Here is a 13,725-nt window from a genome sequence, read left to right as displayed (position 1 = left end):
AAAGATACAAAAGAAAGCCTTGAATCTTATGTTCAGATTAATCTTAATTTTAACAAAAATAAATCCTTACTTTAGGTAGCATAAATTAGAGAACCATATAAGCTAGGTACTAAGTAGTATGAAACAGAAGAACTAGAATTAGTCTTATTCCAGTTCCTCTGTTTTATCTTCAGCATATTCTGCCATTTGAGTTTTAATTTCATGAAAATCTAGCAAATGAATGGGCACATATCCCAAGAGCTTCAAACCCTTCAGTATCAACTTAGTGATATTTATATAAAAAAAAGATTGACTTAGGGATTTCTTGGACTAAGGTTCATCTTGAACTCAACACATTGGACTTAGCAACTTTTCAAATTTTTAAAACATGGCATAGGAACTACTTAGAATAAAATGGTGAGACTAAACTATAGACATTTTTCAGTTTTCGCTAATGGTGGTAATAGTGCATAAAATCTGACTTAGGGACTTCTTGAACTGGGCCATTTGTTTAAAATTTAATAAGAAATCATTGACTTACAAATAAATGGACGACGGGTCTAATACAAAAACTACGAAAAAAATGTCCCAAGTCAACCTATTTAAACGTAGTGACATGTAAAGGAATACGAAAAAGCTAAAACATTGAATTCAAATTGTAATGTCATCGCAGCACTGTCTAATTTTGCTTGCTTCGCTGTCAGTCGAACAAACGAAGACTAAAGCGTGAATGACGCTCTGTATACGATTTTAACGCCCTATAAGTTCGGACACTTTTTAGCGCGGACCCGACGTCCATATATTTGTAAGTCAATGTAAGAAACAAAGATTTGCAATGTAATATCTAAAACTGTACTTTGACAGCGTCTAGAAAAAACTATGGCCAACTACACCGGTTTTATCCTGTACATAAATAACGTCGGGGATAGTGCAAATCCGCATATGTAGCATTGGTATAAAGCGCTTATCTGCACTAAACCAAATTTAACAAGATAATGATTCAACGTCATTACTTCGTTACTTTAATGGCTACGACTTTCAATTTTGCACAGTAAGCATCAATTTATGTTGTCCGTATCAGTCCGTAGACTGATAATATATATATCCCATTGGCTTACAATTATATGGACGTCGGGTCCGCGCTAAAAAGTGTCCGAACTTATAGGGCGTTAAAATCGTATACAGAGCGTCATTCACGCTTTAGTCTTCGTTTGTTCGACTGACAGCGAAGCAAGCAAAATTAGACAGTACTGCAATGACATTACAATTTAAATTCAACGTTTTAGCTTTTTCATATTCTTTTACATGTCACTACGTTTAAATAGGTTGACTTGGGATATTTTTTCGTGGTTTTTGTATTAGACCCGTCGTCCATTTATTTGTAAGTCAATGATATATCCCCGTAAATCACGTTAATTTGGTTGTTACGAAAGTTACGCGTTACGCGATTTGGCCACTAATTTACCGAAATGGGCACTTATAATCCAATGTTAGTTACGCGTTATTACACGACGATATCATTACGCCATCGGGGGATCAGACGCAGGGGTTCCACCCCTATGTTGCTGATATTCCAAGGACTCGCACGAAGCGAAATTCATTGCCTATAAACTTATTCCCTGGACGCTATAACTTGGGCCTTTTCAAGGCGAGTGTGAATAGGCATTGTTTAGGTTATTATTATACAAAAAAAAAGTTCTTACATAAACATTCCTCAATCACAATTTTTATAAACAATTTCAATAACTTTTTATAGAAATAAAATCCGAATTTGATATATACTCCAATAAAAAACAATCAATCCATATCAGCTACCAAAAACACAAATAAATAAGTATTCAAACGCATAAAATGTCGACTACATTGAATGTTTTAATAATTTGTTTTATACTGAAATTTGTCACGAGTGACATGAATTTTCGCACTCGTAATATACCGAGTTATTTTAAAATTGGCGCAATTGAAAAATCAAATCTTTACATTGATCATATTAAAGGGACGCCAAAAAATATAGATGAAATAACGGAGATATCACCAAGATACAGTGTAATTAGACCTGGTAGAATAATCTCTTTGGAATGGGAAAAGATCGAAAATAGCAATAACATTAATAGCGGTACGTTGGATGCTATATTGGCAAAAAATAAAGACAAGAGAAGATAAGAAAACTAGTAAACCAAATAAGTAATATTAAGGAATAAAATAGAAATACAGCCCAAGGAACGCCCTAATAATTTACAATTTTACAGTAGAACGATGTTCATATGAGCACCAAAATTATTTAATAAATTACCGGATGCAGTTAAAGAATTAAATTGTAGACAATTTAAAATGAAATTGCATAATTTGTTAGTTACCCAGTGCTACTATAATATTGATGATTTTTTTTTACTTGATGACATAAAATGTAAAATTCAACTATTGTATGTTATATTTTTTGAATTAAATTTAATGTATGCTACATCAAAAGCAAAATAAGCATTGTATAAAATATTTTCATGCCAAGTTTTGGTGAAATGTCCGATCTAATATAATATACTATAAGATCTGCACTATTAGCTAAATTTTTACAGCGAATAAATATCTTGTAAATTGTAAATATTCAAATTCAAATTCAAAATAATCTTTATTTCATAGATAAGCATTATTACACTTGAAATCGTCACAATGGTTAAACTCTACCGCTCATTCGTAAGGCAGATTCCCCTGAGAAGAATGAGCAAGAAACTCTAGGGGTTGCTCTTTGTAAATAACATTTGTAAACATTTAAGATTTACAATATATTTTTTTTTATTTGAAACATCAGAGATGGAGACTACCTCCATGAGCTAAACGGATTACTACCACGGATTTTTGCCATCCTAGTACGCAGAAGTTGTATAATAACCTTTAGTATAAAGTTTTTGTTTCACTGTAGTTAAAAACCTCGTGAAAGGCAAATTTTGTATATCGACCGGAATCTGGTTATAGACGCGTATACATTGCCCCTTAAATGATTTTTTGACTTTGTGAAGACGACTATCAAGAAAAGCTAGTTTATTTTTATTCCTAGGATTAATGTTACGTCTGTCACTATTTGTCATAAAGAAATTGCTATTCCTTTTAACATAAATTACATTTTCATAAATGTACTGTGAGGCTAGTGTAAGAATGTTAATTTCCTTGAACTTATCTCTCAAATATACTTTGGGGCCCAGATTGTAAATTGCCCTAACTGTACGTTTCTGCAGCACAAAGATTCTATTGATATCGGCGGCATTACCCCAAAGCAAAATGCCGTATGTCATTAGACTGTGAAAGTAGCTGAAGTAAACCAATCTAGCGATTTCGACGTCTGAAAGTTTCCTTATTTTTTTAATCGCGTACACTGCAGAGCCGAGCCGCTTTGATAACTAACTTATATGGGGACCCCGTTGCAATTTAGCATCTAACGTTATACCTAGAAATACAACTGTATCCACAAGATTCAATTTTTCGTTTCTAACTACAATGTTTGTAATCGTCTCTCTAACATTGGGTAATGTAAATTTCACACAATTTGTTTTTTTCTCATTAAGGAGTAGCTTATTAACATCAAACCAATCAATTACTTTAGATATAGCATTGTTCACATAGTTGTAGGAATATTGGTGCCTTTTAACTTTAAATAATAAAAATATTATCTCATGTTTTATACCCTCCATAAGGCTAGGTAAGTCATTAATATAAACTAAAAACAAAAATGGGCCTAGAATTGAACCTTGAGGGACACCCATGCTAATTGCAGACCCTGATGATCTCGTACCGTTAACATCGACCCTCTGTACTGTAGTCTAGGCTCTACTCTATGAGTTGATGTTCTTTCTTTCTATTCTATTTTTTCAAACACATTCTAAATACGAAACTATATTCATTCCGCCAGTAGTTCTACTCATAGAGTAGAGCCTAGACTACTAGTACCCTACCACGCAAATACGATTTAAGAAGGTCGACATCACGTCCCGCTACACCATAATGGCGAAGTTTCCTGACCAGTGTCTAAACTACAAAATGAATACTTGGCGACACAAATAGTAAAGGTAACTCTTTCGCAAGGTGCTCTACTGCTGCTAATTGTTACTTACTTGTTAGTGAAACAATAAAGTGTTTATCGAGGTCTTAGGTTTTCGCGATTGTTACATTTAGGAAATGAAACAATTTTTTTCGGATCTAAATCGCCCTCATTTGTTTTTCAAACAAACCAACGTTTCGGGCCCTTTACAGGTCCTATAGTCACAACTGACGCCAGGTTCCGGACCTGTAAAGGGCCCGAAGCGTTGGTTTGTTTGAAAAAATAAATATACGCGTTTCAGGTTCGAAAAAAATTGTTTATTTTTCTAATAAGATATTTATTACATAAAATTACTTTGTCAAGAATATTTTACATTACGAAAACTATATAAATATCACAAAAACCCGTGTATGAACACGAAATCTTTGCGTGATGTCGATATTATATTTATTACTGGCATACATGTAAAGGCTGTATGTATATCACTATTGCTATTTTGCCCAGTGCTGATGTCGGATCAAAATTCAATGTCTACTGCATCATTCATCATCATCATATACAGCCTGACTTCACCCACTGCTGGGTATAGACCTCCAAGTTTCATCGTTAGTTATATTTTATTCAACAAAATCTAATAAACAGCTACCGGTTGGTAGTTTGCGTCGTTTGCTCGAAGTTTGCCAATATTGAGTGGTTCTCTAATCCCAGTATCGCAAATAGTAAAATGTATCAGTGACAACCTGCTTTTAAAATAAAAGAGAGACTTTTCACCGGAAAGGCAGTTGAGAAAGTTTTGGAACGACAAAATTAATATCATATTAATATTTTTTTTTTTAAATTCGATAATTTAGCGTATACTATTTTTGAGGCAGTGTGTGTATATAACGTACATCTTTCATAACTTGTGCTTTATATTTTAGTGCGGTTTCCTTGAAATGTGCTTGTCATAAGTCAACACCTTTTCTGTAGGGCTTCATCATCATCATCAACCTTTTTATACGACGTTGGGCATGTGTTTCCTTTCAAGCAAAGATTTAGACTATAGTCACATTTCCTCTCAGGCAAAGGTTCAGCCATAGACCAATGCGGTTGGGGACTTCACAGGTTTTCCGAGTTTTGTGAACCTGCTTCGACGTGCAGATTTCATTATGATGTTTTTCCTTAAACGGGAATGCTCATGGTATATTTCGAATGAAATTTCGCACATAAATTCTGAAAAACTAAGAGATGCGAGTCCGGATAGAACCCACGGCCTCTGCTTGAGAAGTGGTAGGTCAAATTATTAGGCTACTAAACGCCGTGGAAATCACTTATCAAACCATCACATATCTTGTCACCCTCTGTAGACCAAGCTGAAAAGACATCATCGTAAATATCATTTAGAAATTTGAATTCTTTTTCAGTATAATTGTTGTCACGCTCAGGAGATTCTAAGAAAAAACATATTTTGTAGTAATATGCTTTAATTATGAAATCAGAATAAATAAATAAATAAATCGTGTATATTTATTTTTTCAAACAAACAAAGGTTTCAGGCTCTTTACAGGTCCCATGTTCACGGCTGACTGAGATGGTAAAATCGTCAACCAGTTATGTCTAATACTAATGCAAACCACCCTATTTTACATTCAGAGTTAAACATTTAAAAAATTGATTCTGCCAATTTGCGAAGTATCTAGCGTAGAACAACATTGTAACTGGTAGACTCGATAGATGTTTTCCACAGAAAACCATGGAAAGTGGTACGTTCGATAGCTCTAAGACTAGAAATAAACACGTGTACTGTCGAAAGTGCCAATTACAACTTTGTCTAAATTACATACACCTAGAACACTATCGAATCTCCCCTTTTCGATAGTTTTTCTTGTCTGACCAGCCACCTGGCCACTTGGATAAGAAAAAACGACATAAAGAACTAATTATTTTAAAAATATTTAGGAACTAGTTACATAAGTGATATTTTAGATAATTTATTTTTGATATTATGAAGGGATATAACAAAATTGTAAATACTTACCGAGTTAATTATATTTTTTTTCGTTAGACGTGGTTTCACCGTGACATTGTTATTTATGTTTTGATACGAAATTAACCACACATCTACCTCAGCTATTCATTTTTAAACTCCGATTTAAAAAAAAAACAACGAACAAAACAAAAAATAAGTAACTAAAACAACCTAAAAGTAAACGAAAGAGACATGCCGTCACTCTCTCACATCGCATCGCGGCGAATACCGACGATTCGGTCAGTTACCAACTGTGTGCGCACACCGTCGCTTTAGAACAGTATCGATTGTACCTTGTTCGATAATGTTTGTCGCTCATAGTATGAAGTACCGATAATATTCAATTTAAAACTTCCCTTAATATGATTTTTTTTGACCAAACTGTATATTTTTCTAATAGTGTATCATATACTCTTACAATTGATGCAATAAAAAAAAAAAGATTTTGCAGTTTCGATACTGCTTGTTGCGGCAGTTGAATTGGTACTAACCTGTTCCATTTATACCATTATTCATTATCCAATGGAACAACTGGGATATAATAGTGCCACCTATATACCATTAAAGGTATAAATAGGACAGGTAAATACTATTTATACCATTACTTTTTAAAATCCAATGGTATAAGTGGGATAAAGTAGTGTCACCTATACTATTACAGATATAAAGGGGACAGGTAAGTACCAGTTTTTTTTTTTTTTTTTATTTATTTATTGTATAAAGGACAAAATACATTTTCGGCGCGTATAAAATACGCCGTGTGCGTAGGTTCTTACCTGTCTATAAATTTATTTATACATAAGGAAGAATTCTTTCGACCCGGTTCGACTCGAATATGGACACCCACAAATTGCACACAAACTCACGAGAGAAATAGATGTAGGCCTTACAAATATTTCTTTGTTCTGTTGAAACCCAATGGACTTGTTTGTTAATTATATTTATTTAAATAAAATTAGTTTGTAAAGGATTGATATTTTTTTATTTCTACAATATTTAAAACCTTATAGCACAACAACAATGTATTACATTATCTGTGGTTCTTCATGTAATCTGTATGAACTTCCAACAAATAGTAAACAGTTTGCCGCAATCCATATCTTGTTGATTATTCTCCTGCTATAGTCGTTTGAGCAGAATCATCTGAATCTGTACATTTTGTCGTCGACTCTGTACTTATTGAATATCTTGTGTTTTTTGATGATTTTGTGGAACCTAAAAGAAATTAATAATATAATCATTAACATGGGATGCACGAGAGGAGCCTTCACGACCATTCCCTTCCTTCCTTTTCCTGTACTTTCGGCGCAACCTGTGCGAGTTTGCAAGTAGTGCCACCTTTCCTATGTCTGCCTCCAACTAATAATGCTCACATTAATACCCAAATATCTATTAACTGGGACAGATTATAGCCTTCATGATCTTTATTGCACGATATTCAAACGTATTTAAAAGTATTTTAATTGAAAAGACATATTACAAAATTGTAGACTACGCGTTAGATAAAGATGTATAGAAAAATGGCATGGCTCTAGATTCCACACAAATTTGATTCAAAGTGCATATAATATAGCATTAATAGCATTGAAGTTTATTTGAAAAGAGCAATCCAAGAGTTTCTTCTCTGGGATGTCAGTGTAGTGAACGAGCAGTAGTTTAAAAAATGACGTTTTCACATTGACTTACTTGACATTGAATTATATGGACGTCGGGTTCGCGCTAAAAAGTGTCCGAACTTATAGGGCGTTAAAATCGTATACAGAGCGTCATTCACGCTTTAGTCTTTGTTTGTTCGACTGACAGCGAAGCAAGCAAAGTTAGATAGTACTGCGATGACATTACAATTTAAATTCAACGTTTTAGCTTTTTCATATTACTTTGCATGTCACTACGTTTAAATAGGTTGACTTGGGGCATTTTATCGTGGTTTTTGTATTAGACCCGTCGTCCATTTATTTGTAAGTCAATGCATTTTCAAGTGTAAAAATGTTACCTATGAAATAAATGATTATTTGACTTTGTATTTGAAAACATTTTGTCTACTAGAAATAAGATCTAAAATAAACTCCATAGTTCCATAACGTATTTATCACAGAAAACGGGAGAGAAAATTTAATTGAAATGTCTCTAACCACTCACGCTATACATGCAGCCGTAGACGCATACCACACCTAGAGGTGCCGGTGATGATTTTATACCAATTTATCGGATATCGAAGTTATAACAGGTAAAAGAACTAATATTAATTGGTATTTCGGTAACTACTCTAGCAAACCATAACGGTTTTAATGCCTGGGTTTGTCATTTAAAAAAAATAAACAACTTCAAAAATACGTCACGACAATCGTGTGTGTTATTGTTTGGGCTGGTGATTTCGGTGTTTATTTATTGAAAACATACCGTAAGTAGCGTTTTTTAAGTTTACCCTGAATATAAATGTTTATAAACTATACTTTAAGGAGTAATTTCATGGTAAACGTTAGAACCACTCAAACGGAATATTATCATATTTACCCAAGTACACCAAAAATGTCATTAGTGCTTTTTAAGTGCAGGATTTGCGGTGTATTACTGCATTTTATTGGAGATGTTTTTGTTGGTAGTAAGGTGGGTATTTATTTAGCAATGCAGAATAATAATTTTTATTCATAAAAACTTGTATTTAAACTGCATCCTTCTTTATTTTGCGAAACCAAATAGCCGCCATTTTGCGGTAGGAGGAGCGCATCGCGTGAGCGGCTAATAACAATCGAATGAAAATGATTTTCGCTAGATGAAATAGAAATGTTCGTCAATGGAAGTACTGCCACCTTATCTATTTCTGCCGCCGAGCAGTAATGTGAGATTATCTACTGTGTTTCAGATTTGAAGGGTGCAGGTGGAATCACAGGTACACGGGTACTTTGTGATATTAAGCTTTGACTATCACTGCAATTGGGCACCAAATATGCCAATTTTAAATCATCTCAATTGTGTGCCGAATGAATGTCAATGGCTGGATTTTCTACGTTTGGTATTCTGCTACAAGTTAAGAGCCATCGAGCTACTATACATCTGCCATTGCAATTTTTTGGTATTCTGCTTTTCAATGGCGAGTCGATGGCACGTTGATGGTGTAATAGTAATAGCTTTATTTATCCCTTACAATACTATAATATATATACAGTATTTAGAGTTAAGGAATATGTATTTGCGTGTGATGCACTTTGGTGGCATGGCTTACTGGGCTACGATCGCTCACCATATGGTACTGGCAGAAAACCAGCACTGTTGCTGACTGTAGCTGACTTCTCTCGGTCTACAGTATTTATGCTGAGTCAGGGCCATTTCAGCACAAACTGTAGTCATAGTTACATTAAAATTTTCTGAGTTCTTATCATTGACCTACAATGGTTCGTACAGTATTTGTTTGTTTTTCTCGCAGTATGTGTTTTATATAAATTTGTATAAAATTAATAATGAATGTTTTATATGCTTTTATGTTATACTCTGTGAAGTGATTGTAAATGTTTTGTTTTTGTTTGTATTTGTGCTGAATGAACGTGTTATCTATCTATAGTTTACTATATAACGTATTTAATTTCTATTTGTTAGGTTAGTACCTACGTTTTTCGAGTCGATTACATCTCACAAATGGTAGGAATGTAAACTAATTGCAACATACTCACTTAAACTTTTATCAACATAAAAGTTAGCTGGTATAGAAAAGTCGATTGACAGAAAGTTACCAAATTAACTGTAACCCTTGAGCTGACCTATCCTGCGTTAATATAATAAAGTGCGACCCAACTTTAAGGTCTTGGGGTTTTGTAATCTGAGCTTGGGGTCTACTGCGTACTAAATAAAGTCATGTTTGGACTTGAAATAGACCAATGATTCTGTTTCACATTTCACACACAAAATGTATTAATACACATGATATAAAAAATAAATGTTTCTAATTGTGTGGGCTTAGAATAATAACGCATAGAATGATAGTTTCATATCAAACGAACTGTCACAAGTGAGGCAAAAATCAAATTCATGTAGGCTAGTTTTAGTAGTAGGTTAATTTTCGGTTTTAGTGAATATTTATATAAAAATACAAGTTGAAACGCATTACTTCCTTGTGGAATGTGATGTTAGTATCTATTTTATGTTTGTCTGACGTATTTTTACACTTATTTACCGCACATTTCGTCATTTTTAGCTAAAATTCTTGATCTGTTCGCGGTACAAGTTGACCTTGAGCACTGACGGCCCGCCCGCTCGTGTAGGCCCATTGGGCGCGCTTCAATTTGCCTCACTTAGCGTGTGCGGACTAGGTTTCTATGCGTTATTATTCTAGGTGTGTAGATATACAAAATGTTTTGATGCGAAGTGCGAACACAATATTCCATAGCGGCTCTCTTCGTTTTTTTCGCACTCGTGTAAATTATTGGGTAGCGAATTTAGGCTTTGGCAAAATATTGGCCAAGTGATTTTGAATTGAATATCCTTTGTGTTAGAATTTATTATCGTTTAAGTATTTCCAATGAAGTCTGTACAGATTTTAAAAATAAAATATTGAACAACCAAAAACCCCTATATTCGTATATAACGAAGCTGAATAACTGTACAATAATGGACCAACTTAGTAACTTGAAAAAAAATTCATACAAAATTTTAGACAGCTAATTAATATAGTGTGGAGACAATTATCTTTTTTAACAAACTACGCATTTAAATAATAACAAGGTTCACGCGAAAATACAGGGATTTACGGTACTTAAAAGTAATATTTTTATTACTGCGTATAGAAAAAAAGGTATAACAAGCAATGTACCATACGTACATGCTACTAAATTATATCAATATTTACAATTAAGCTTAAAAATATATTTTTTTTACTAAATATAAATAATAAACCACGATTTAAAATATTTATCCATGTTTTTGGATAAATATCGAGTAAAAATGGATATTTATCCTGAGTATTTATCTCAATGATATTTATCCATGACCCATCTCTACCTCGGACATATTGTTATGTTACCTACAATAATATTTAATATGTTTTCAATTTTTATATTGTGTAGATGACGGCTGCATAATGTTCTAAAATCTGTGTAGGTTTATGCATGTTGTTTTGTTTTGTTAATTGAAAAGTTTAATAATAAATAAATAAATAAAAATAAAAGAAGAAGCAGATTTGGGGCCCGTGGGGCATTAACACTTGCATATATTTTAGAATGTTTTCTGTTTTTAATTACAATTTTTTTTCTAATTTTTATATATTTTGCATATAGTGCAGCACAGACAGCTGTTTAGTATACACTCCGCTTGCCGGCCTGATGCAGCAAGCGAATAGCTTTAAGATGAAGCCTGAAAATCAGCAATGCAGAGTCATCATCCTTTTTGTCAACGTTACAGTTCTTTTGTTTTAATTGTCATATGGATAAATAAATGCCTTTTACTTTTTTTATATACAGTAGTTATGCAAGAGATCTCCGCTTCTGCTTCCGCAACAGCGGAAGTTCCGCAAGCTTATTCATATCTGTTTCCGTTTCTGTTTCAGCAACATTTATAACGGAAGTTTAATTGGAAGATTACAACGTTTACTACGGATCTGGCGTTAGTGCGGATAGGTAGTATTTACAATATCAAGTGACGAGACAAAAAAGTCGTGCGCCTGATGGTTAGCTACACGCCTGTCCATAACTGTCACAGTGTCATTCGGAGCTTTGAATTGTAAAGATTTGAGGGGCACTGCCGCTGCTGTCACCCTGGGACGCAAGTTGACATGTCTCATATGTCTGTAATTCCACCAGCACCCTTATTACCCTTCAAAACCGGAATACAGTAATGCTGACATGCTGTACTTCCCTGGACGAACCTTTTCACAAGAAGCCCGTCCGCTACTAAATTTTGTTATGTGTAATAATTGCACTTAAGAGCGAGCATGCCAAAAAAGTTTTGACGTTGGCTCCGCCCAAATTTGTGAAACAAATATATGCCTGAAGTTCGCGTGACATACGATAGGAGATGTTGAATTTTGCGCATTAAAAGTACCAAATTCGTTTTAGCGGAATAACTCTAAAACTAAAGAGATTAAAACAAATCCGTAGTGACAGTTGTCGATCATGCATGAATATAATTAATTATCTGATTTTTGTCCTAATAACCTGTAGCATTTCGAGGATGAATCGGAAAAATCTGAAAATTAGAGTTCATTTCGTGATTTTTATCTATCGAGGAAACTTTATTGTTTTATGTTTCTGATTAATGTCTATGCTTGAATATATCGTGTAGTTACTCATACAATATTTTATTTTTAACTTTAAAGTGGATATACCCCTCTAAAATCAAATCGAAGATTAGGAATTTTTCCTCTGCTCCCTCTTAAATTATGAAACTAAAAACAAGCCCTGTTGGGAACTATTTTGTTGAGTTATTTCTAGTATTCACTTCGTTTCTGTTTCCGCTAACATTTACTTTTGACATCTGTTTCCGATTCTGTTTCCGTTATGACATCACTAATATACAATACTCACCACCATGGTGTCCGACGTTGATGCAATATGGTCTAAATAATCTGCTCTGCTTTAGCAAGTTCGTGGCATTGCTGAAATCGAGGTGCCAGCTGTCAAATAGCCTCTTAATACCAAATTTTAATATTCTGAATGAGTGTAGGGGAGCTGAAAACGAAAATGTAAGCTGTCTGGATATCACAACCCTCATGGACCAATGGCATAAGTGGAGTTACGTCAAAAACGTTTATTGCTCCATTAGATACAGAAAAATATAACCCACATCCTCTCTAATACTTGTAATTCTGTCGCCTAACATTGTAGATAGAGTTAGAAGAATTGGAGAGGATGTGGGTTATATTTTTCTGTATCTAATGAAGCAATAAACATGTTTGACGTCACTCCCTTATGCCATTCTTGCATGAGGGGTACGATGTTATGGTCTGGATATTATATTATGGATCTAATGGCGGACTTTCACACGGCCATTTGTATTCGATATTGAGTGTTTGATGTGTACTTGGAAAAATAAAAAATATGTGAGGTACACACAAACATGCAAGCACTGACAAAAATATGACCATCTACGTGGAATTACGTCAAACATGTTCATGACTCCATTAGATACAGAAAAATAAAACCCACATCCTCTGCAATTGGAGTGGATGTGGGTTATATTTTTCTGTATCTAATCTCCAATTGGAGAGGATGTGGGTTATATTTTTCTGCACCTAACGGAGCAATAAACATGATTGACGTAATCCGACTTATGCCATCGTTGCATGACTGAAGAGGTTGTAAACTGATAATGTGCCGTAACCAGGATCACGGCAATAAAATAGAATACACCTGTCCACAAAATTTATTTCATACGTCGAAAGAAAAAAGGAAGGCTGTAACAAGAAAAGGGTATAAAAAACAGGTACAACGCTACAAAACACTCCCTACTTTAGTACTAAAAAACGTGACTTATCCTGAGCTTATCCCGAAAGGACCGAGGTACACAATATTACTAGGGTACATTGGAGTTAAAATTATGAATAAAAAATATTTTACATATTCTCAACATATATACTTAAATTTTGAAATTTGGCTATAACTTATATCTTGTAACATAAAATGTTGATGAAAACGCACTTAAGCACATACCAATGCTCACACGCACACACACAAACACACACACACACACACACACACACACACACACACACACACACACA

The 13,725-nt window shown here is 34.1% G+C and overlaps 1 protein-coding gene across 2 annotated transcripts in view; it reads right to left on the bottom strand.

Moving 5' to 3' along the window:
- Positions 1 to 6,988: 6,988 nt before the first annotated feature.
- Positions 6,989 to 13,725, bottom strand: part of LOC113234525 — a 21,226-nt gene continuing 14,489 nt past the window's right edge. Inside the window, exons 7-8 of one of the 2 annotated variants that reach the window (XM_026469869.1) lie at positions 12,530 to 12,673; positions 6,989 to 7,232 (exon numbers count right to left, since the gene is read on the bottom strand). In XM_026469869.1, coding sequence (XP_026325654.1) covers positions 7,126 to 7,232; positions 12,530 to 12,673 — 251 coding nt within the window. In that variant the 3' untranslated portion in view covers positions 6,989 to 7,125. The remainder of the gene's footprint in view (positions 7,233 to 12,529; positions 12,674 to 13,725) is intronic. The other variant, XR_003310796.1, reaches the window with a different exon arrangement.

Source organism: Hyposmocoma kahamanoa, unplaced genomic scaffold, assembly GCF_003589595.1.
Source record: "Hyposmocoma kahamanoa isolate Upper Pololo Valley unplaced genomic scaffold, ASM358959v1 84, whole genome shotgun sequence".
NCBI classification, from domain to species: Eukaryota; Metazoa; Arthropoda; class Insecta; order Lepidoptera; family Cosmopterigidae; genus Hyposmocoma; species Hyposmocoma kahamanoa.
This window is presented reverse-complemented; position numbering and strand designations above follow the sequence as displayed.